The sequence below is a fragment of the Thalassophryne amazonica genome, chromosome 1 (assembly GCF_902500255.1).
Source record: "Thalassophryne amazonica chromosome 1, fThaAma1.1, whole genome shotgun sequence".
Classification (NCBI taxonomy): Eukaryota; Metazoa; Chordata; class Actinopteri; order Batrachoidiformes; family Batrachoididae; genus Thalassophryne; species Thalassophryne amazonica.
In genome coordinates this window covers 6,773,734-6,799,656 of record NC_047103.1, presented here as the reverse complement: position 1 = coordinate 6,799,656, position 25,923 = coordinate 6,773,734, and the positions used below count along the sequence as shown (strand labels likewise).

Genomic DNA, 25,923 nt, shown 5'->3' with positions numbered 1-25,923 from the left:
ATAAAGTAAATGCTATACAAGAATGAATTAATTTACTTTAAAGTAAAAAAAAAAAAAAAAAAAAGTCAGCCAAGAAACAACGGATGAAAAGGAGTAAACGCTTAAAAATTCCTACTCTTTTCACTACTCATATATTAAAATAAATTACATCACCACATAAATCCAAGATATTTACAGTGCAATTCATTTCAGTTCTTTATTTTATCTTTTGAGATAGAAAATACCCACAGATCCAATGAATATGTTGGGAGTAACACACACACACACACACACACAATCTGCAGATATATACATAAAAATGGGAATGATGCCGAATATTATCAAACCATTATGAAGAAAAAATGTTTTAAATTTTAAACATGAACTTTATTGTAAATAATTACAGGTATAACAAACATACGTCACACTACAGCCCTCGATTATCCACCGTGAGGACACTCGGATCACTCCCCCTGCCTTCACTGCGCATGCGTCATTTTGGAGCGTCACAAGCAATTCATCGATTATGGCTTCGTTTCTGCTTAAAACTGAACTCCAATCATCATCTATCTTAGCAACATATTTGAAGCTTGAAAATGCATGTCTATACCTGTGCAAACTTTACTGGGATTGGCAGTCAGTCAGTCGCATAACTTAGTATTTGCATAAAAAGAGCACTCATCTATTTTGGTCTTGTCTAGCTGGCGGTATAGAACCACTTGTCTGATGTTACAGTAATATGCCCACTCTAACTGACAATGAATGGCAGCTGGATGCTTTGTCTCTGTCACTTGTGGCTCATGTGATCAAGGGGCGATGGGGGTCCCACCACAGACATTGTAAACAATGCTCTCAATAAACTATGCAATGACACCATTTCCAGCAGCCAAAGTGTTTTTCTGCTTTGGTTATTCTGTAAAATAAGTTTTCACTCACTCACTCATTCATCTTCAACCACTTATCTGAGATCAGGTCACAGGGGCAACAGCTCTAGCAGGGGACCCCAGACTTCCCTCTCCCGTGCCACACTGACCACCTCTGACTGGGGGATCCTGAGGCGTTCCCAGGCCAGTGTGGAGATATAATCTCAATATATAATCTGTCAATATATCAGTCAGGCTCTACTATGGACCCTCCAGATCAGGGGTGGGCAACTTGTTCCAGAAAGGGCCAAGAGGGTGCAGGTTTTCTTTGCAGCCACAGACTCCACCAGATGAGTTGACTCATTAATTGATTCCATCTGCTCAAAGTGATAATCAGTGAAGTCACCTGGTGGAGTCAGTGGCTTCAAAGAAAACCTGCACCGTCTTGGCCCTTTCTGGAACAAGTTGCCCACCCCTGCTCCAGATGTTTGTTTGTCAGGGAATATAATGACTTTTCCAAACACTCAATCAGTCATGAAATCAAACATTCTACCACTCCCATTTGAACATGTACTTTGAAGAGCATCTCTTCTGCTAGATGTTTCTGGTCTCTCCCAGTAATTTAAACTGGAGAAGTTTCATTGTTTTCTACACCCTTGTTTGTGTGGACACACTGGTGATACTTCAATGAACGTGAAGAACATAATCTCTTCCCACAGCGGTCACAAGTGGTTGCTTTGTCTCCCAGGCGGATACGCTGGTGATTCCTCAGTGAACCTGCCTGACGGAAGCAAATCCCACATTGGTCACAGGAGTACGGTTTATCTCCACTGTGGATGAGTTGGTGGCTTTTCAAAGTTGATGAACATTTGAAAGCTCTCCTACACTGGAGACAAACATATGGTTTCTCTTTATTGTGGATGAGTTGGTGCTGTTTTAAAGGAAATAACTGACTGAAAGATTTCCCACATTGGTCACAGCTGTATGGTTTATCTTTATTGTGAATGAGTTTGTGTCTAGTTAAGTAAGATAAGTTGTTGAAAGTTCTGCCACACTCATCACAAGTATACGGCTTATCTCCACTGTGGATGACTTGGTGCTTCTTTAAACTATATGGCCGTTTGAAAGCTTTCCCACATTGGTCACAAATGTACAATTTCTCTTCACTGTGGATGACTTGGTGACTTTTCAGAGTACCCGAACAACGGAATGATTTCCAACATTGGTCACAAGCATATGGCTTCTGTCCACTGTGGATAAGTTGGTGTTTTTTCAGATACCCTGAATGACGGAAAGCTCTCCCACATTGGTCACAAGTGTACGGCTTCTGTTCACTGTGGACAAGCTGATGCCTTTTTAGGTCACTTGTTTGACTAAAAGCTTTCCCACACTGATTACAAGTGTACGGCTTCTCTCCACTGTGGATTAGCTGGTGTTTTTTCACATGAGATAACCGACTGAAGGTTCTCCCACACTGATCACAAGTGTATGGCTTCTCGCCGCTGTGAACGAGGTGGTGTGCTTTTAGATGGGATGACCTGCTGAATGCCGTCCCACACTGGTCACAAGTGTACGGCTTCTCTCCACTGTGGCTGAGTTGGTGTATTTTTAATTCATATGACCCACTGAAAGCTTTCCCGCATTGGTCACAAGCGTATGGCTTCGCTCCACTATGGATGACCTGGTGTTTTCTTAGATTAGATCTATGCCTGAAAGCTGTCCCACATTGGTTGCAAGTGTATGGCTTCCATCCACTGTGGATGAGTTGGTGTGTTTGTAGATCAGATGACTGAAAGTTTTCCCACATTGGTCACAAGTGTACGGATTCCCTCCACTGTGGATGAGATTTTGTTTTTTTAGTTGAGATGACAGACTAAATGTTTTCCTGCATTGGTCACAAGTGTACATCTTCCCTCCAGTGTGGAGGAGTCTGTGTTTTTTAAGATGAGACAATCCGGTGAACGTTCTCCCACACTGGTCACAAGTGTACGGTTTCTCTCCACTGTGGATGAGTTGGTGTGTTTTTTGATGAGATGACCGGCTGAAAGCTGTCCCACACTAGTTGCAACTGTATGGCTTATCCTCATTTTCTGGTATTGCAACAGCTATTCCATTCTGGTGATGCCAACTGTTTGTGTCCTCCTGTGGAAACGAAGAGAAATATTCAGATGAACTGAGAGTGTGATTGTGCAATATCAAAATACTTATGGAGTTTAGTGCATATCAAAGCAGAGCAGGATAAGGCAAAGTCCAAATACTTATGGACCTGATTATATGTCAAAGAAGAGTGGGATGGGGAGTTGCCTATCATAAATGTGTAATGCAACTACAAATGTCTGAGATCTCACACCCAAATAGCCCAGAAATATACACTAGTGTTCAGAATAATAGTAGTGCTATGTGACTAAAAAGACTAATCCAGGTTTTGAGTATATTTCTTATTGTTACATGGGAAACAAGGTACCAGTAGATTCAGTAGATTCTCACAAATCCAACAAGACCAAGCATTCATGATATGCACACTCTTAAGGCTATGAAATTGGGCTATAAGTAAAAAAAAGTAGAAAAGGGGCTGTTCACAATAATAGTAGTGTGGCATTCAGTCAGTGAGTTTGTCAATTTTGTGGAACAAACAGGTGTGAATCAGGTGTCCCCTATTTAAGGATGAAGCCAGCACCTGTTGAACATGCTTTTCTCTTTGAAAGCCTGAGGAAAATGGGACGTTCAAGACATTGTTCAGAAGAACAGCGTAGTTTGATTAAAAAGTTGATTGGAGAGGGGAAAACATATACGCAGGTGCAAAAAATTATAGGCTGGTGATCTACAATGATCTCCAATGCTTTAAAATGGACAAAAAACAGAGACGCGTGGAAGAAAATGGAAAACAATCATGAAAATGGATAGAAGAATAACCAGAATGGCAAAGGCTCACCCATTGATCATCTCCAGGATGATCAAAGAGAGTCTGGGGTTACCTGTAAGTGCTGTGGCAGTTAGAAGACGCCTGTGTGAAGTTAATTTATTTGCAAGAATCCCCCGCAAAGTCCCTCTGTTAAATAAAAGACATGTGCAGAAGAGGTTCTTCTTCTTCTTCTTCACCTTTATTTAAAAAACTCATTGAGATTGAGATTAAAACCTCTTTTTCAAGAGTGACCTGGCCAAGATGGCAACACAGAAGAAAAGTAGTTACATCAAACACAAAACACACACACATTCAAGAAACAGAATTGCAATACATAGTTACAGAACGCAATTACACAGTCCAATTGTCCTTAACTCTCTGTCCTTTATGATTGTTTTAAATTCTCACAAAGTTACAAGATGTGTCACTTTGAGGTCCTTCTGCAAAATATTCCATGTGGACGGGGCAGCAACTTTAAAAGCCTTTTTGCCCAATTCAGTTCTAACTCTTGGGACCTGCATCAGTATAACGTCCTGAGAGTGCAGGCTATAAGCACTGAGGTTTCTACACATATATGAACACAAATATGAAGGCAGAAGTCCAAGAATACATCTATAAATAAAAATCAGCCAATGAGAGCGTCTATGAACAGACAAGGATGAACAATGTGCAGCAGCATATAGTGAGCAGTGATGTACACGATAACTACAGCCAGTAATAAAACGTAAAGCACAATGGTATACAGCATCCAGTTTCAATAAAAACTGATGAGGAGCATTCATAAAAAGCAAGTCTCCATAGTCCAATAAGGGCAGAAAGACTGTGGTAATCAGTTTTTTTCTAGCTTGCAACGAAAAACATGATTTATTTCTAAAAAAGAAACGCAGTTTCAATTTCAGTTTAAAAACAAGTTTATCAATATGCGATTTAAAAGACAAGTTCTCATCAATTAAGATGCCCAAGTATTTATAAGATGTGACCGTTTCAATTTCTGCTCCGTAAATGGTTGACAACTTAGGAAGGGAAAATGGAAGCTGCTTGCCATTTGAAAACAGCATAGTCTTTGATCAGAATTGTGTAATATTGCTTATGGAGTACCACAAGGATCAGTACTTGGACCCAAACTGTTTATTTTGTATATCAATGATTTTGTGAATGTATCTAATGTGCTTGGTAGCATTTTATTTGCTGATGATACAACGCTGTTTTACTCTGGATCAGATATACAGGAAGTAGCACAAGTGATAAAAACAGAATTGGAAAAGGTTAAGCATTGGTTTGATATAAACAGACTGTCACTAAATATTAATAAGACAAATTTCATATTGTTTAATGACAGAGCAAAAAAAAAAATAACGTGTCATTACAAATAGATGGAATGGATATACAAAGGGTAAAAGAAATGAAATTTTTAGGAGTCATAATTGATGAAGATCTTACATGGAAGTCACACATAAATTACATAAAAGGAAAAATAGCGAAAGCCATTGTTGTTTTGCATGAAGTAAAATATTCATTAAATAGTTATGGTTTATTAACATTGTACAATTCATTGATTTTCCCATATTTAACTTATTGTGTAGAAATCTGGGGATCAACATATACAACTTATATACAACCTTTGTTTATTCTGCAGAAAAGGGCTTTAAGGGTGATTAGCAACAGTGGTTTTAGAGATCCATCTAATCCATTGTTCATTAAGTACAGGGTACTTAAATTTCGTGATTTGGTCGATTTGAAAATATTACAAACAATGTACCAAGCAAATAAAAATACTTTACCAACAAACATTCAAAATATGTTTGAGAAAAGAGTAAGTAGTTATAAACTGAAAGGAATAGAAGTCTTTAGAAAACCAAGATACAGAACCAGAGTAAAAGAACGGAGTATTGCAGTAAATGGTGTAAAATTATGGAACAATCTCAAAGAAATTAAAGAATTAAGGTCGCTTAAATTATTTAAAAAACGTATTAAACTAGATGTATTAAGTAAGTATGAAACTATAAAATAAGTTAGTGGGCTGTAAGGAAGTTAAAAAAAAATGTAATTTGTTAATAATGTATAAAATGTTTTAAGTTTAAACATGTAACCTGTCAGAGATGTAATCTATTTAATAATGGTCATAATTATGAAATAAGTCAGTGGTATGTGACAAGTTAAAGAAATACAATCTGTTAAATAATGTTGAAAAATGACGCTGGATATTGAAAGATTGTATTGTAAAAACGGGCAGAAAATATAAGACTTGTTCTTCTCTCTGCTCCTTTTCATTCTGGTAATGGAGATGCTTTATTTCTGCTTTTCTGTTTTTTTTTTTGTTTTTGTTTTTCTTTTAAATGAATGAAATAAATAAATAAATGAAAAATGAAATGAAAAAAATTTGTCTGCATTCAGCACCAACTTGAGCTGTTTCAAACGGAGCTGAACAGTGTCAAAGACCGACTGCAACAACTCGAGGGATTTTAAGGCTGAGGAAGCGAAACAGTAAATTACAGTGTCATCAGCATAAAAATGTGACGCAGCATCAGACAAATCATCGCAAAGATTATTTACATAAATTGTAAACAACAAAGGCCCCAGTATAGAGCCTTGAGGTACTCTATTTTGCATGGGGAGGAAAGAAGAAAAAAACCCAGCAGCCTGAACACACTGCGTTCTCTCTGATAAATAATTGGAGAATCAGTTTAAGGCCCAGTTAGATAACCCAATCTTATGGAGTCTACCCACCAGGACAGCATGATCAACTGTATCAAATGCCTTTGACAAATCTATAAACAGAGCTGCACAGTATTTTTGACCATCTAGGGCCTCTATAATGTCGTTTACCACTTTAACAGCAGCAGTTATTGTACTGTGCTGTTTCCGAAAACCTGACTGGTTTTGTGAAAGGAGACAATGATCATTTAAAAAGTTTTTGAGTTGTTCATTGACCAGCTTTTCTAGAACTTTAGAAAGAACACATAATTTGGAAATTGGCCTATGATTGTCAACCAAGGAGGGGTCACCACCTTTCAGCAGGGGAAAAACATAAGCTGACTTCCATATTTTCTGAATCCTATTTTGGAAAATAGTTAAATTAAAAATATGACATAGAGGCTCTGCAATAAAATCTGCAGCTGACCTCAAAAAGAAAGGCTCAAGATTGTCAGGTCCTACAGGTTTTGATTGATCCAATTGTTTTAGAGCCCTAAGAACCTCAGCTACATCAAATGGAGTCAGATCAAATCCTGAAGCAATCGTATTAATAGGTGGGGATTGAGGGCAAATCCCTTGTACATTAAGTTGATGTGGATGCAATGACTCAAACAGGGATCCTGAAGAAACACAGTGCTCATTAAGATGATTAAGAATGGCTGTTGTGTCAGCTAGAACATGTGCATCTTTTACTATGCAAGCAGGCAGTTCATCAATAGTATCATCCCCAAAGGAAAACTTGACTACTTTCCAAAATTTCTTAGGATCATTTAAATAACGAGTAGTTTTGTCCATATAAAAAAATCAGACTTAGCCTTTTTAACCAAGGAAGTAAAGTGATTTCTGAGCTGTTTGAAAATCAACCAATCATCTCGGGATTTAGATTTTCTGGCCTTAGCCCAGGCATCATCACATGCTTTAAGGAGACTGGAAAGCTCAGGTGAAAACCAAGGGTTACAATTTGCCAAAGAACACATCAACTGGCCTAAAGAGAAATGGAGGAATATTTTGTGGACTGATGAGAGTAAAATTGTTCTTTTTGGGTCCAAGGGCCGCAGACAGTTTGTGAGACGACCCCCAAACTCTGAATTCAAGCCACAGTTCACAGTGAAGACAGTGAAGCATGGTGGTGCAAGCATCATGATATGGGCATGTTTCTCCTACTATGGTGTTGGGCCTATATATCGCATACCAGGTATCAATCAATCAATCAATTTTTTTATATAGCGCCAAATCACAACAAACAGTTGCCCCAAGGCGCTTTATATTGCAAGGCAAGGCCATACAATAATTAAGTAAAACCCCAACGGTCAAAACAACCCCCTGTGAGCAAGCACTTGGCTACAGTGGGAAGGAAAAACTCCCTTTTAACAGGAAGAAACCTCCAGCAGAACCAGGCTCAGGGAGGGGCAGTCTTCTGCTGGGACTGGTTGGGGCTGAGGGAGAGAACCAGGAAAGACATGCTGTGGAGGGGAGCAGAGATCGATCACTAATGATTAAATGCAGAGTGGTGCATACAGAGCAAAAAGAGAAAGAAACAATGCATCATGGGAACCCCCCAGCAGTCTACGTCTATAGCAGCATAACTAAGGGATGGTTCAGGGTCACCTGATCCAGCCCTAACTATAAGCTTTAGCAAAAAGGAAAGTTTTAAGCCTAATCTTAAAAGTAGAGAGGGTGTCTGTCTCCCTGATCTGAATTGGGAGCTGGTTCCACAGGAGAGGAGCCTGAAAGCTGAAGGCTCTGCCTCCCATTCTACTCTTACAAACCCTAGGAACTACAAGTAAGCCTGCAGTCTGAGAGCGAAGCGCTCTATTGGGGTGATACGGTACTAGGAGGTCCCTAAGATAAGATGGGACCTGATTATTCAAAACCTTATAAGTAAGAAGAAGAATTTTAAATTCTATTCTACAATTAACAGGAAGCCAATGAAGAGAGGCCAATATGGGTGAGATATGCTCTCTCCTTCTAGTCCCCGTCAGTACTCTAGCTGCAGCATTTTGAATTAACTGAAGGCTTTTTAGGGAACTTTTAGGACAACCTGATAATAATGAATTACAATAGTCTAGCCTAGAGGAAACAAATGCATGAATCAGTTTTTCAGCATCACTCTGAGACAAGACCTTTCTGATTTTAGAGATATTGCGTAAATGCAAAAAAGCAGTCCTACATATTTGTTTAATATGCGCTTTGAATGACATATCCTGATCAAAAATGACTCCAAGATTTCTCACAGTATTACTAGAGGTCAGGGTAATGCCATCCAGAGTAAGGATCTGGTTAGACACCATGTTTCTAAGATTTGTGGGGCCAAGTACAATAACTTCAGTTTTATCTGAGTTTAAAAGCAGGAAATTAGAGGTCATCCATGTCTTTATGTCAGTAAGACAATCCTGCAGTTTAGCTAATTGGTGTGTGTCCTCTGGCTTCATGGAGAGATAAAGCTGGGTATCATCTGCGTAACAATGAAAATTTAAGCAATACCGTCTAATAATACTGCCTAAGGGAAGCATGTATAAAGTGAATAAAATTGGTCCTAGCACAGAACCTTGTGGAACTCCATAATTAACTTTAGTCTGTGAAGAAGATTCCCCATTTACATGAACAAATTGTAATCTATTAGACAAATATGATTCAAACCACCGCAGCGCAGTGCCTTTAATACCTATGGCATGCTCTAATCTCTGTAATAAAAGTTTATGGTCAACAGTATCAAAAGCAGCACTGAGGTCTAACAGAACAAGCACAGAGATGAGTCCACTGTCCGAGGCCATAAGAAGATCATTTGTAACCTTCACTAATGCTGTTTCTGTACTATGATGAATTCTAAAACCTGACTGAAACTCTTCAAATAGACCATTCCTCTGCAGATGATCAGTTAGCTGTTTTACAACTACCCTTTCAAGAATTTTTGAGAGAAAAGGAAGGTTGGAGATTGGCCTATAATTAGCTAAGATAGCTGGGTCAAGTGATGGCTTTTTAAGTAATGGTTTAATTACTGCCACCTTAAAAGCCTGTGGTACATAGCCAACTAACAAAGATAGATTGATCATATTTAAGATCGAAGCATTAAATAATGGTAGGGCTTCCTTGAGCAGCCTGGTAGGAATGGGGTCTAATAAACATGTTGATGGTTTGGATGAAGTAACTAATGAAAATAACTCAGACAGAACAATCGGAGAGAAAGAGTCTAACCAAATACCGGCATCACTGAAAGCAGCCAAAGATAACGATACGTCTTTGGGTTAATGGAATATTCAGCTCAATAGAGCTCTGACTCTTTGTCAGCCTGGCTACAGTGCTGAAAAGAAACCTGGGGTTGTTCTTATTTTCTTCAATTAGTGATGAGTAGAAAGATGTCCTAGCTTTACGGAGGGCTTTTTTATAGAGCAACAGACTCTTTTTCCAGGCTAAGTGAAGATCTTCTAAATTAGCGAGACGCCATTTCCTCTCCAACTTACGGGTTATCTGCTTTAAGCTGCGAGTTTGTGAGTTATACCACGGAGTCAGACACTTCTGATTTAAAGCTCTCTTTTTCAGAGGAGCTACAGCATCCAAAGTTGTCTTCAATGAGGATGTAAAACTATTGACGAGATACTCTATCTCCCTTACAGAGTTTAGGTAGCTACTCTGCACTGTGTTGGTATATGGCATTAGAGAACATAAAGAAGGAATCATATCCTTAAACCTAGTTACAGCGCTTTCTGAAAGACTTCTAGTGTAATGAAACTTATTCCCCACTGCTGGGTAGTCCATCAGAGTAAATGTAAATGTTATTAAGAAATGATCAGACAGAAGGGAGTTTTCAGGGAATACTGTTAAGTCTTCTATTTCCATACCATAAGTCAGAACAAGATCTAAGATATGAGTAAAGTGGTGGGTGGACTCATTTACTTTTTGAGCAAAGCCAATTGAGTCTAATAATAGATTAAATGCAGTGTTGAGGCTGTCATTCTCAGCATCTGTGTGGATGTTAAAATCGCCCACTATAATTATCTTATCTGAGCTAAGCACTAAGTCAGACAAAAGGTCTGAAAATTCACAGAGAAACTCACAGTAACGACCAGGTGGACGATAGATAATAACAAATAAAACTGGTTTTTGGGACTTCCAATTTGGATGGACAAGACTAAGAGACAAGCTTTCAAATGAATTAAAGCTCTGTCTGGGTTTTTGATTAATTAATAAGCTGGAATGGAAGATTGCTGCTAATCCTCCGCCCCGGCCCGTGCTACGAGCATTCTGACAGTTAGTGTGACTCGGGGGTGTTGACTCATTTAAACTAACATATTCATCCCGCTGTAACCAGGTTTCTGTTAAGCAGAATAAATCAATATGTTGATCAATTATTATATCATTTACCAACAGGGACTTAGAAGAGAGAGACCTAATGTTTAATAGACCACATTTAACTGTTTTAGTCTGTGGTGCAGTTGAAGGTGCTATATTATTTTTTCTTTTTGAATTTTTATGCTTAAATAGATTTTTGCTGGTTATTGGTGGTCTGGGAGCAGGCACCGTCTCTACGGGGATGGGGTAATGAGGGGATGGCAGGGGGAGAGAAGCTGCAGAGAGGTGTGTAAGACTACAACTCTGCTTCCTGGTCCCAACCCTGGATAGTCACAGTTTGGAGGATTTAAGAAAATTGGCCAGATTTCTAGAAATGAGAGCTGCTCCATCCAAAGTGGGATGGATGCCGTCTCTCCTAACAAGACCAGGTTTTCCCCAGAAGCTTTGCCAATTATCTATGAAGCCCACCTCATTTTTTGGACACCACTCAGACAGCCAGCAATTCAAGGAGAACATGCGGCTAAACATGTCACTCCCGGTCCGATTGGGGAGGGGCCCAGAGAAAACTACAGAGTCCGACATTGTTTTTGCAAAGTTACACACCGATTTAATGTTAATTTTAGTGACCTCCGATTGGCGTAACCGAGTGTCATTACTGCCGACGTGAATTACAATCTTACCAAATTTACGCTTAGCCTTAGCCAGCAGTTTCAAATTTCCTTCAATGTCGCCTGCTCTGGCCCCCGGAAGACAATTGACTATGGTTGCTGGTGTCGCTAACTTCACATTTCTCAAAACAGAGTCGCCAATAACCAGAGTTTGATCCTCGGCGGGTGTATCGTCGAGTGGGGAAAAACGGTTAGAGATGTGAACGGGTTGACGGTGTACACGGGGCTTCTGTTTAGGGCTACGCTTCCTCCTCACAGTCACCCAGTCAGCCTGCTTTCCCGACTGCTCGGGATCTGCCAGGGGGGAACTAACGGCGGCTAAGCTACCTTGGTCCGCACCGACTACAGGGGCCTGGCTAGCTGTAGAATTTTCCACGGTGCGGAGCCGAGTCTCCAATTCGCCCAGCCTGGCCTCCAAAGCTACGAATAAGCTACACTTATTACAAGTACCGTTACTGCTAAAGGAGGCCGAGGAATAACTAAACATTTCACACCCAGAGCAGAAAAGTGCGGGATAGACAGGAGAAGCCGCCATGCTAAATCGGCTAAGAGCTAGTAGCTACGCTAACCTAGCGGATTCCTAAAAACACGCAAAGTGAATAATGTGTAAATAATTTAGAGGTGATTCAGCAGAAGGAGTGCTTTAGTTAAGGCACCAGACAGGCCATGAAGCAGCACAGGTAACGCACGGCAGCTGTGCTAAAAAATAAAATAAAATAAAAATCCACCAGACAGGCTGTGGAGCAGCACAGGTAACGCACGGCAACAGTGCTAAAAAATAAAATAAAAATCCACCAGACAGGCCATGGAGCAGCACAGGTAACGCACGGCAACAGTGCTAAAAAATAAAATAAAAATCCACCAGACACTAATGATGTACTTGTTATTATTACACTAATTGCACGAATTTGTTTTTGTAGCCACTAACGACTGGGAGTGAAGCATGCTGGGGTCATTCTGAACTGGGAGTGAAGAGCTGGGGTCATTATGTTTTTGCAAGAGGAAATAACTTTCAGATGCCTGTTGATTAAAGGAATTATGTGCGCCAGGGAGTTTGAGATGGCCACTCACCCTCCCTTCGCGCACACACTAGAAAAGAGGGGGCAGAGCCATGCTCCGATAGAGTCTGCTGCGGGTTACGTACGAACGCCCAGCCGGTTGACAAGCGCACTCTGCCGAAGGTGTTGGCTCTCCACCTTAAAGGCGTCACGGTAAGAGAGAAAGAGATATTTTATGCGCTGCAACCACTTGTGTTTGATGTAACTGCTTTTGTGGGGAATAAATATACGCCTGTTTGTTCTAGCAAAATGCAGTCTGTGTGATCATTTCTGTGTGCCGATCTGACCGAACCTGGTTTCAAAACATTTTTGGCGTTGTCGGCAGGATAAGGTGCGTTCAGACTACACACAGAAATGTTTTGTTTTAGAAGGGGGAAAGGAGATGTGGAGGAGGCATCTCAACAGGAAGAAGTGGTCCCGGGGTGGGATGGGATTACTTTTAAAGAAATAGGCCAGCTTCTATGGAGACGCGGGGGACGCCCTGGGCCGTGGACTGGAGCAATTCCCACCGCGACTCCACCGGTTTTATGTGAGATGTTAAAACGGGTGGAGGTTAAAGAGAAAGCTCCATTGGGAGGTATTTTAGAGATGATGTGGATTTGTGCGGAAGCTTGGAAGGAGCGAGTCTTAACTTTAGACACAGTCCGTTCGTCAGGATGTGCTAAGTCACAAAAAGTGACGAAGTTAGAACAACAGGTAAAACAGTTGGAGGGACAGTTAAAGGAGTTTGTATGGGGGGAGGAACAACAATGCTCATTTGATATGGCAAAGGAAGCCATACAGCAGGCTGTGTCCTTAGGAAAAATGCAATCAGGACCAGTAGAACTTCAAGTGTCTGCTCTAAATGATTATGCTAATTGGAGCTTATGGCAAAAACAAAACAGGATACGAAAACCTTTAGGGTTCTGGTCGAGGAAACTCCCAGATGCGAGAATGCGTTATACGTCTTTTGAAAAACAGCTTTTAGCATGATATTGGGCGTTAATTGAAACTGAATCGCAAACGGCAGGACATGAAGTAATGATGAGGACACATATACCAATTTTGGCATGGGTGATGAGTAATCCCACCACTCACCGAATAGGGACAGCTCAGGAGGCTAGTGTAATAAAATGGAAATGGTATCTATCAGAGCGGGTAAAGCCAGGTGAGAAGGGGGTTTCGCTGTTGCATGAACAAGTAGCTGATGCTCCTGAGAAAGATGAGGTACCTTTTGAAGTTCAACCATTAGAGGAATCTCCTGTGAAAGCGGGAAAAAGATGGGATGATTTGTCAGATGATGAGAGAAGTCGAGCATGGTTTACGGATGGTTCTTGTCAATATCAAGCAGGAAAAAGGCGATGGAAAGCAGGAGCTTTCAACCCACAATTAGGTCAATCTTTAGAAGAATTAGGAGAAGGAAAAAGTAGTCAGTGGGCGGAGTTGAAGGCTGTGCATATGGTGATCATGCAGGTAGGAGAAAAAGGAGTTAAGCCGAGTGCCCCTCCCATTGAGGAGGAAGAGGAGGAGGATTCCGATGACGACATGGTGCACATAGCTGCTACGCGTAAGGTCAAGAAAGATAGAAAGAAAGGAAAGAATAAGGGAAGGCGTTCCCGGAGTCTTGATTGTTATGATGAGGATTAGGAAAATGGTCAAGCTCTTGTGGCCCGCCGAGATTTAACACAATGGTCCACAAGTGATATTAGGCCCTATGTTCGATTGGAAATTTATTGGATTAAATCAGTTCAAGTTACTTCGGCTTTAGTGGACACAGGAGCGGAGGCCTCATTAATTCATGGCAATCCAGAAAAAAATGAAGGGACCAGTAGTTCCGCTAACTGGGTTAGGAGGCAAAAACAATACAAGCAGAAATTACTGCAACTATTAAAGAGTATTTGCAGGCAGGAGTCCTAAAACCAGTAACGACAAAGTGGAACAATCCTTTATGGCCAGTCCGTAAGTCGGATGGCTCATGGAGAATGACTGTGGACTTTAGAGGTCTAAATAAATATACACCGGCGCTGACTTCAGCTGTACCTGATGCTGTGAGTATCATTGAACGAGTGCAACACCATAGCGGTACATGGTATGCTGTAATAGATTTGGCCAACGCATTCTTTACCATACCAATTCCAGAGGATAGAATGGAACAGTTTGCGTTTACTTGGGAAGGCCGACAGTATACCTTCACCAGATTACCACAAGGCTATTTGCATAGCCCTACCATCTGCCATAGGGTAGTGGCAGAACATTTGGAAAAGTTCCAGATTCCAACAAAAATGATGATCTCACATTACATCGATGACATCATGATTCAGGGGAACACAGAAATGGGGTTGGTACAGGAGATACCAAAACCCGTAGTAATAACTACACGAGGAACGCAAGGCTTTGGTTCCTCAGATCAAGCAGGTGCCAAAGTTTGGGTTATCAAATACCGGAAAGTATTCGTCTCAAGTACTCCATCAGGTTGGAGAGTGGTTACCAACAGCGTTGGTGGGACAATTACAAAATGCTAATTTATGGCAAAAAAGTTTTCAATGGCAATTGAAGTTAAACATATGATTCATTGAAAAATCTCTCACATATGGGAAATTGGACAGTGTGTGCAGTACAAACTATTCATGCAGAGGCTCAAAGAGAGAGATTTCAGCGTATAGTTACCACAGGGAACTATCATGATTGGAGGATGATTTGGAATATAAACAATACCTTATGGTTAAAACTGCATCCGGAATTTACACGATGTAATAAAATGGTATGTACTGGGCATTGGACCCAGTACAATGTAATACAACCAAAGGTTGTTTGTAAATATCAAGTATTACCTGTGATAACGACTAATGGTTATTGGTTCTTGCATATGGATGGAGAGTGGTTAGAACCAAAAACCAATATAACTTTTGATACTAAACTGTGTGATATAACGGATAAGGGTATGGCCTGTGTGCTGCAAACTGGATATGCTAATCCATGTCTAACCGACTCAGAGGTTGTACTTTGTGACTGGACTAGGGAAACACCAAGAGAAATGTTGTGGCAGATCGGCCCACATGCTCTGTGTGTTGCAACAATGAAAAATAATTCACAGGTACCTTCGGTTCCGTATACTGGCTGCCTGAACAATGTGCATTTATGGCATTGGGGTGATCGGACGTATCGTTTGACTAATTATTCTGTATCAAGTCAGCTGACTTCGGTACAATGGGATGTATTGCATTCCCCATGGAGTCTTTCCCTGGAGCGTTTCAAATGCGCATTAGAACAATCTACGGAAATTCAGCAATTAATAGAGTCACATACGTCCAACGTCTCCAGTCTCATGGTGTCTACATTGATAGCTAGCGAACGGGTAAAACATGTGGCAAAATTAGTACAGCAAGCGTCAGCACACCATTGGTGGGATATCTTTTCAGGGATGTCCATCATTGCCAGGAGTACCTTAGTGCCGCCCTTAATTTAATTAATTATAGCAATATGTGTTATGTTATATGTTTACGGCGAGAGGTGGAATGGGTAATATTTCAGCGTATGAGATGAAGTTATCTTTGCTATGTCATGATCCCTTTGGAGTAAACCAATATAATGTCACATTAGACCCCACAACATCGGGTTTTGTATATGAGTATATTGTTTGGAACAGGTATAATCAAGACTATATTACTCAAAAGTTTGTTTGTGAATCACTAGAAGAAATGTGGGAAATGCTATGGCAGGACATAATCGTTGGAATAGGCTGGAGCCCAGCATTACCTGAATCTGCTAGTGGTTACATAAATTGACTGGTGCAAAACACCAAGAGTGGAATGTGTGGAGAAAAGATTATGTTGTTTTGCCCCTGTCTTAAAGTAACCCTAATGATGTACTTATTATTACACTAATTGCACGAATTTGTTTTTGTAGCCACTAACGACTGGGAGTGAAGCATGCTGGGGTCATTCTGAACTGGGAGTGAAGAGCTGGGGTCATTATGTTTTTGCAAGAGGAAATAACTTTCAGATGCCTGTTGATTAAAGGAATTATGTGCACCAGGGAGTTTGAGATGGCCACTCACCCTCCCTTCGCGCACACACTAGAAAAGAGGGGGCAGAGCCATGCTCCGATAGAGTCTGCTGCGGGTTACGTACGAAACGCCCAGCCGGTTGACAAGCGCACTCTGCCGAAGGTGTTGGCTCTCCACCTTAAAGGCGTCACGGTAAGAGAGAAAGAGATATTTTATGCGCTGCAACCACTTGTGTTTGATGTAACTGCTTTTGTGGGGAATAAATATACGCCTGTTTGTTCTAGCAAAATGCAGTCTGTGTGATCATTTCTGTGTGCCGATCTGACCGAACCTTGTTTCAAAACAGAAGCCCACCTCATTTTTTGGACACCACTCAGACAGCCAGCAATTCAAGGAGAACATGCGGCTAAACATGTCACTCCCGGTCTGATTGGGGAGGGGCCCAGAGAAAACTACAGAGTCCGACATTGTTTTTGCAAAGTTACACACCGATTTAATGTTAATTTTAGTGACCTCCGATTGGCGTAACCGGGTGTCATTACTGCCGACGTGAATTACAATCTTACCAAATTTACGCTTAGCCTTAGCCAGCAGTTTCAAATTTCCTTCAATGTCGCCTGCTCTGGCCCCCGGAAGACAATTGACTATGGTTGCTGGTGTCGCTAACTTCACATTTCTCAAAACAGAGTCGCCAATAACCAGAGTTTGATCCTCGGCGGGTGTGTCGTCGAGTGGGGAAAAACGGTTAGAGATGTGAACGGGTTGGAGGTGTACACGGGGCTTCTGTTTAGGGCTACGCTTCCTCCTCACAGTCACCCAGTCGGCCTGCTTTCCCGGCTGCTCGGGATCTGCCAGGGGGTAACTAATGGCGGCTAAGCTACCTTGGTCCGCACCGACCACAGGGGCCTGGCTAGCTGTAGAATCCTCCACGGTGCGGAGCCGAGTCTCCAATTCGCCCAGCCTGTATCATGGATCAGTTTGGATATGTCAAAATACTTGAAGAGGTCATGTTGCCTTATGCTGAAGAGGACATGCCCTTGAAATGGGTGTTTCAACAAGACAATGACCCCAAGCACACTAGTAAACGTGCAAAATCTTGGTTCCAAACCAACAAAATTAATGCCTCGCAGATGTGAAGAAATCAAGAAAACTGTGGTTATACAACTAAATACTAGTTTAGTGTTTCACAGGATTGCTAAAAAAGCAGTTTGAACATAGTAGAGTTTGTAGCGTCAACAGCAGATGCTACTATTATTGTGAAAACCCCCTTTTCTACTTTTTTTTTATTAATAGCCCAATTTCATAGCCTTAAGAGTGTGCATATCATGAATGCTTGGTCTTGGTGGATTTGTGAGAATCTACTGAATCTACTGGTACCTTGTTTCCCATGTAACAATAAGAAATATACTCAAAACCTGGATTAATCTTTTTAGTCACATAGCACTACTATTATTCTGAACACTATTGTATGTAGCTGGGTAACTCCAACACACCTCAAACCTTGTTGTGCTGTGTTTGATCATTGAGTGATCTATTATTCTGAACACTACTGTATATATATATGACACTTAATAAGCAGAGAGAGACGGACCAGTGTTCGAATACTTTTGGACCAGAGTCTATGCCATTTAATAAGCACAGTGGGACAGGCGAATGCCCAAATACATATGGGGCTAAGCGTATATGACAGCAGAGTGGGACAAGTCAATGTCCAAATACATTTACACCTGAGCCTATGCCACCAAACAAGGAGAGTGAGATAGACCACTGTTGAAATACTTATGGACCAATGTGTATGTCACCCAATAAGCTTTGTAATCTTCCTTCCCTCCTGGCAACTACCCCAGGCTTTGGAACAGTCTCCCGTTTCATATTAGATTGTCCCTAAACTTTCAGACTTTGAAAACTTCTTTAAAAACGGACCTTTTTTAAATTTTCTTTTATTCCATCTTTTGTTCTATTTTTATTTTTTTATTGTCTGCTGTAATTTTATTGTTGTTTTTAAGTTTTTTATTTGCTTATTATTGGGCGTAACCAGTGCCCATTTTTATTGTACAGCACTTTGGTCGACCGCCATTGTTTTAAATGTGCTTCCGAAATCAAGTCTGAGTTGAGTTGAGAGTTGAGTTCCTGTGTCTGCAAATACTTAGTAAGCATTAGCTCCCAATGGTAAACAGACAAAAGTACAGTTGTATGCAAAAGTTTGGGCACCTCTGATAATTTTCATGATTTTTCCCTTATAAATCATTGGTTGTCTGTATCAGAAATTTCAGTTAAATATATCATATAGCAGACAAACTGTTGTGTGGGCTGCTGAAGAGGAGGTACTGCTGGCCCACCACCAGAGGGTGCCCTGCCTGAAGTGCGGGCTTCAGGCACGAGAGGGCGCAGCCGCCTCACGGGAGCAGCCGGGAATGACAGCTGTCTCTCATCACCACCTGACAGCTGTCACTCATCACCACCTCATCACCATCTCCACAAAAGCTGGGCAGCAACTCCACCTCCCTGCCGAGATATCGTCTACCAAATAGGTAAACTACTCAGCCATATTGCTGACCGTTTTTGTATCTGTACTTTTGCAGTTGGTGAGTGCTTGCAGCTGGAGGCTGGGTTTGTGGTGCGTGGAGGGCTGACGTTTTCGCTCCCCACGCCAAACTTGGATAAGTACTCACAGATTTCTGCACGTGCCTAGTTCTCTGGATTAAAAGTGGAGGTGTTTTTCCCACCCGGCTACAGAAAGAACGTGTTTGCTGACTGTTTACTGGGTGTGTACACACACCCACCATTAATTGTTTCTGCTTCCTGCCAGCAGTACCAGGTCTGACAGCTGGAGACGGTGGCCACCTGGGAACTCAGGACTTGGCGGCTCCGGTGTGCTTCAGACCCGTTGGCAGTGGAAATTGTGTGGGGCTCTTCTCTGGACAGACGTATTCTATCCTCGAGCCTGCCCACACATCACCTTTGTATATTGATTGCATACAAATTCTGTGATTGTCTGTATTTCGTTGTGCACATTCACAACAGTAAAGTGTTATACTTTTGGCTCAACCATTGTCCATTCATTTACGCCCCCTGTTGTGGGTCCGTGTCACTACACTTTCCCAACACAGACACAGTGATATTTGAGAAGTAAAATGAAGTTTCTAGTATTTACAGAAAGTGTGCAATAATTATTTAAACAAAATTAGGCAGGTGCATAAATTTGGGCACCCTTATCATTTTAATGATTTGAATACATTTAGCACTAATTACTGGAACACAAAATTGGTTTGGTAAGCTCATTGACCCTTGACCTCCTTACACAGGTGAATCCAGTCATGAGCAAGGGTATTTAAGGTGGCCATTTACAAATGCTTCACCTCTTTGCATCACTTCTAATGAGTGGCAACATGGGAGCCTCTAAACAACCCTCAAATGACGTGAAAACAAAGATTGTTCAACATCATGGTTTAGGGGAAGGATACAAAAAGCTATCCCAGAGATTTCAGCTGTCAGTTTACACTGTGAGGAACATAGTGAGGAAACGGAAGACTGCAGGCACAGTACTAGTTAAGGCCCTGCTGCGATGGTTCTGTGCACGCGCACAAGCGTGCACGAACACAATGCGAGCAGCTGGAGCATGTGGAACCACATCACACCACAGCTGTAGAGAAACAAAACATAAAAACTACACACCATAAAAAAAGGCCGCAATGTCCAATATTTAATCCCTCCTATCGAGCGGACAATACAAGTATGATCACTCTGTGCCTCTGTACGTGGTCATAGTCGTACAGTCATGAAATGACATGAATGAAGCAGTGTGCTCTCATTAGGTATTATTATGTCTTAAGTCTATGGAAAAATGACTACATTCAGCACAAACTTTGATTTTTTTTTTTTTTTACGTTCTAGAAAGTTCTAAAAGTTTCTTGAAATTTCTAGATAATTCTGGAAACTTCTAGAAAATTCTGGACAGTTCTAGCAGTTAAAGAATATTCTAGAAGACTACTCAGTAGTAGTGAAGGCGAATCGAGAATATTCTTGAAAACAGACAAATTTCAAAATATCATTGTCCTGATCACAGAAGCAAAGTTTCTGTGGAATAACAGCTATTTTCTGTTTATTTAAGGCATAACAGGTTAGGAAAACACACTGTGTACCCAGGAACAAAACAAAAATAAAAATTTGTTACATAGTGTAGGGAAAATCACTGGGTTGATATAAATAATAAATAAAAGGGGACCCAATACAGAATGCTGCAGTTAAATAACCCTGGTTAAATAAAAAAATAAATGCCACTTGCTGGATTTGAACCTGCAATTTACAAAAGCTCTGATTAACAGACAGAAACGTCACCACTGCGTTACAATCGCTGTCTTATAACAGAAGCGTAAAATGCTTATGTGGTCATTCATTTTAGTTATTTGGCATATAATTGTGTGTGTAGTTATTGTCATAACTATTTATATACCTGTCCTGGTGGTTGTCTCTGTGTTTTTAATGTTACATGTAGTGTGCACTGGGCCATCATTTCCAGCTGTCAGTGTACTGCGATCACCTCAGAGGCACCTCACTGTGCTGTGTGCACTCAGATGTGGCTGTCCGGCCCCCATGTGATCATGTCTGTACATACAATACATATCAGCATTTCATGCTGTCCCCCCCACCCCCCGCACACCACACATGTTGAGTAGGGGGGCAACACACACGTGCAATACACATGCATGCCACATGTGGGTTGCTTTTTGCAACACCACACTCGTGGTGGCACTTAGACAAATTTCATCACCAGCTCGAAAGTGATCACCTGCTCACTATTTCCGTGCTGAAAGCGTGAATGGACACACATTTTCTAAGTGTCCAGCGAGCTGTGTTAGATGTTCGTGTGCGTCACCTGGAATTTGGCCAACACCTGCTGTGAGAGTTGTAGTGACAGGTGTACGAGGCGTTAGAGGCGGCTCCGATTTTTCACAAATAGCATGCAATTCCTCCTTCACGCGCTAGTCGGCCTCAATCATGTTACGTGTGAAGGGGCCCTTAAGAATCAACCTCCAATGTGGCTTTCCCACCACAGACAGCAGTGTAACACCTCTGTAGTTCTTGCAATCTAGGCAGCCATCCTTTTTGTTTGGCCAAGTCTTTAGTTCCAGTTTGATACCCATCTCCAAGATGGAAACAAACACAGTTTTGCAATGTCAAGAGAACAATATCTCCACCCACCTGGCAGACTCACTGTCAACAATGCAACAACACAGATCCCATGACAATCTGGTAAATCCTGTGCACAACGAGCCATGCTCTGCATCCACAGAACACAGGGGTTACTCTGTTGCAAAGGCTAAACAGGAAGCCAGTGGCTCACAAAACCTTCTCTTATCATGAACTGTTTTTGTGGAAGAGTTTGACCCAGGGTCCAAATCTGCTGAGTCCTTCTGTTGAAACCAAGAATGAACACACACCTGTTCTCAGAACAGGTGTCTGAGTAGATAAGGAGCCGGCGTGCCAATATGTAGACCTAGGTTCGAACCCCACTCATGCTACCTGTCTGTGTCCTTGGACGAGATACTTAATCTGCATCTTCTCAGTTCATCCAGCTGTAAAAATGGTTGCTGGCCTCGGCTTGGGAAGTAAATGCAAGGCATTGGTATAAAGTGCTTTGAACATATACATCAGATGGAAAAGCATTGTTCAAATTAGTTGAATCTTTTAAGGCAAATCTTAAAAACCTGCATTTTCTTCAATTTATCATTAGTTTTATTGTTGGTCTGAATTACACCTTCTGTTTTAAATTTTTACTTTGACTTGACATTTTCTATGAACTGTTTTTGTATTATGCACTTTGTAAAATTTTCTCTTTAAAGTGCTATATAAATGAATGCACTAATTCTTCTTATCTACTACTTCTTCTCATCATTATTATTTTTAAGGGGCAGGGGGTGGAGCCTATCCCAGTGGTTATTGACTAAGCATCAGAGTAAACCCTGGACAGGCTTGAATGTTTAAGAGGTGAAAAAATTTGAGTTATGGAACAAGGTTTTAGCACATAAGTTTTGACTCTGTTATTGTGATTGAAAAGTTTATCATTTCATGGAGATAGTTCACATTACTACTTCAATTACTTACAACCCGAATTCCAATGAAGTTGGGATGTTGTATGAAATGTAAATAAAAACAGAATACAATGATTTGCAAATCCTCTTAAGATATTTAATGTTCAAACTGATAAACTTTATTGTTTTTGTGCAAATATCTGCTCATTTTGAAATGGATGCCTGCAACATGTTTCAAAAAAGCTGGCACAGTGGTATGTTTACCACTGTGTTACATCACCTTTCCTTCAAACAACACTCAATAAGCATTTGGGAACTGAGGACACTAACTGTGAGTGTCATGATTGGGTATAAAAAGAGCATCCCCAAAAGGCTCAGCCGTTCACAAGCAAAGATGGGGCCAAGATCAACACTTTGTAAACAACTGTGTGAAAAAAATAGTCCAACAGTTTAAGAACAATGTTTCTCAACGTTCAATTGCAAGGAATTTAAGGATTCCATCATCTACAGTCCATAATATAATCAGAAGATACAGAGAATCTGGAGAACTTTGTATAAGCAACAAGGGTGAAAACCAACATTGAACGCCCGTGACCTTTGATCTCTCAGGCAGCAGTGCATTAAAGACCGACATCACTGTGTAAAGGATCTTACCGTGTGGGCTCAGGAACACTTCAGAAACCCATTGTCAGTTCACAGTTTGTTGCTACATCTACAAGTGCAAGTTAAAACTCTACCATGCAAAGCAAAAGTCATACATCAACAACATCCAGAAACACCGCCGCCTTCTCTGGGCCCGAGCTCATTTGAAACGCAAAGTGGAAAAGTGTGCTGTGGTCTGATGAGTCCACATTTCAAATTCTTTTTGGAAATCATGGACGTTGTGTCCTCTGGACAAAAGAGGAAAAAGACCGTCCATATTGTTACCAGCGCAAAGTTCAAAAGCCAGCATCTGTGATGGTATGGGGGTATGTTAGCGCCCATGACATGGACAATTTACACATCTGTGATAGCACCATCAATGCTGAAAGGTACATCCAGGTTTTGGAGCAACACATGCTGCCATCCAAGCAACGTCTTTGTCAGGGACGTCCCTGCTTATTTCAGCAAGACAATGCCAAGCCACATTCTGCACTTTACAACAGCGTGGCTTCATAGTCAAAGCGTGCGGGTACTAGACTGGCCTGCCTGCAGTCCAGACCTGTCGCCTATTGAAAATGTGTGGCACATTATGAAGTGCAAAATATGACAACGGAGACCCCGGACTGTTGAACAACTGAAGTCGTACATCAAACAAGGATGGGAAAGAATTCCAACTACAAAGCTTCAACAATTAGTGTCCTCAGTTCCCAAACGCTTACTGAGTGTTGTTAGAAGGAAAGGTGATGTAACACAGTGGTAAACATACCACTGTCCCAGCTTTTTTTGAAACGTGTTGCAGGCATCCATTTCAAAATGAGCAAATATTTGCACAAAAACAATAAAGTTTATCAGTTTGTACATTAAATATCTTGTCTTTGTGGTGTATTCAATTAAATATAGGTTGAATAGGATTTGCAAATCATTGTATTCTGTTTTTATTTACATTTTACACAATGTCCCAATTTCACTGGAATTGGGGTTGTACATCAACACGACAGTAAATACACAATAGTACAGAGATGCTTCAACAGCTGTTTCTGTTTGACATTAATGTCATACTGTAGCTCACTGTATTTAATTAGACATTGTTACCTGGTCAGGTTCAAAAGATCACCAAGGAAGAAGACAAACCTTTTCTCACCTGTGGTGAAGAACTCATGTTGTGTCTCTTTACTTGTTGTCACCAAACTCCACACAGCTGCTCTGAAATGAGATCAAATGGCAGAAGTTACTCTGCAACTCCACTGGATACGTGACTTCCAAACAGTCAGCTCTGAGGATCATGAAGCACAGACAGCAGATCAGGTCAAATTTAATAAATAAATAAATGTTTTACTTTCAACTTTAAATTGATAAGTCAGTCGATCGGTATTTGATTGATAGGTCATATAAAATATCTTTTTTACTTTATTTTGTCAAAGTAAAATGAATGCAAAATTTGATGAGCAGCTTGAAAATGACTAAAGTGATAACAGAAAGTTCATCCAAACTAAAATTAGCATCACTGAAATTAAGCTTTGAGAAAGATTAAGTATAATTTGATAGGAGACTTACATTTAAAAACAGTGTGTGTGAACAACTGGGAAACATTTGTGTACATCAACCTGTGGGGCAAATTTGTGGAACAGAGTACAAATATTAATCTGATTAATTTTACTAAAGATATATATGGAAGTGTTAATTATGCTTACATTAGGTATTGGATTAGATTCCATATAGAAATGTGACACACCTTATTGATGTATAGAATGAGATAAATGTTTAAAGTTTTATCTTATGAGGTTATGAATGGATGAAAAACAAGTAGGAATAAATACAGTATGTGAAAATGTCTTCCTCTTTTTCAAACATGGAATTTGTAATGTTATTTGTAATTTCTCATGTACATTTTTGTGCTCAAAATAAAGACTAAATTCCCTCTTAAGTAAAATGTCAGCCAAAGAGATTTTTTTAACCAAAAATTCTGGACAAATCTATTTGTAAAAGAAACCAAAAACTGTTTAATGAAAACATTCAACAAACACGTTAAACTGTTTCCCATCACAGTTACAAAACTGACAAAAGCTATTGTTTATAACAGAGGAAAAAACGACAAACAAAATAAGCTCGTGCAATATGTCTTTGAAATGGGATAGAAAAAATGTCTGCAGTTTACAAAAAAAAAAAAAAAAAAATCACAATGATCTGAGAAACAACTTTCATTTAAATACTTGATCAAAATGTTTTATTTTACCTGAACAAAAGCGAGCACTTTTCTTGATCGCACCGGATCCTATTGGTTGGTCCGTCTGGAACAAACATTCGACGGAAACAAAAGACAGCGGGAAATGGTCCGCCTGTTCCAAGATTTCAATTTATTTATATTCATTTATTTATTCTTTTTCACTCCAAACACATCTTGATTATTTCATTTCGGCTCCATACATGCATGAAATAACTTTTTGAATGGAAAATACAAAAGACATTTTTATATTACACACACGTGTGTGTGTGTGTGTGTGTGTGTATATATATATATGTGTGTGTGTGTGTGTACAAGGTCTGTCAATAAAGTAACGGTCCTTTTTATTTTTTTCAAAAACTACATGGATTTCATTCATATGTTTTTACGTCAGACATGCTTGAACCCTCGTGCGCATGCGTGAGTTTTTCCATGCCTGTCGGTGACGTCATTCGCCTGTGAGCACTCCTTGTGGGAGGAGTCGTCCAGCCCCTCGTCGGAATTCCTTTGTCTGAGAAGTTGCTGAGAGACTGGCGCTTTGTTTGATCAAAATTTTTTCTAAACCTGTGAGACACATCGAAGTGGACAC

The 25,923-nt window shown here is 40.6% G+C and overlaps 1 protein-coding gene and 1 long non-coding RNA gene across 2 annotated transcripts in view; one reads left to right on the top strand and one right to left on the bottom strand.

Moving 5' to 3' along the window:
• Nucleotides 1–284: 284 nt before the first annotated feature.
• On the bottom strand, nucleotides 285–25,657 carry LOC117529499 (zinc finger protein 708-like). The gene is made up of 3 exons (XM_034192336.1): nucleotides 25,347–25,657; nucleotides 24,255–24,316; nucleotides 285–2,984 (listed from the first exon to the last, which is right to left on the bottom strand). Exon 3 carries the CDS (start codon nucleotides 2,647–2,649, stop codon nucleotides 1,465–1,467), a length of 1,185 nt encoding a protein of 394 aa, XP_034048227.1. The 5' UTR covers nucleotides 2,650–2,984; nucleotides 24,255–24,316; nucleotides 25,347–25,657; the 3' UTR covers nucleotides 285–1,464.
• The window catches only part of LOC117530983, a 39,917-nt gene continuing 15,498 nt past the window's right edge, over nucleotides 1,505–25,923 (top strand). Inside the window, exons 1-2 of the long non-coding RNA XR_004566499.1 lie at nucleotides 1,505–1,570; nucleotides 1,655–1,661. This is a non-coding gene — a long non-coding RNA (uncharacterized LOC117530983). The remainder of the gene's footprint in view (nucleotides 1,571–1,654; nucleotides 1,662–25,923) is intronic.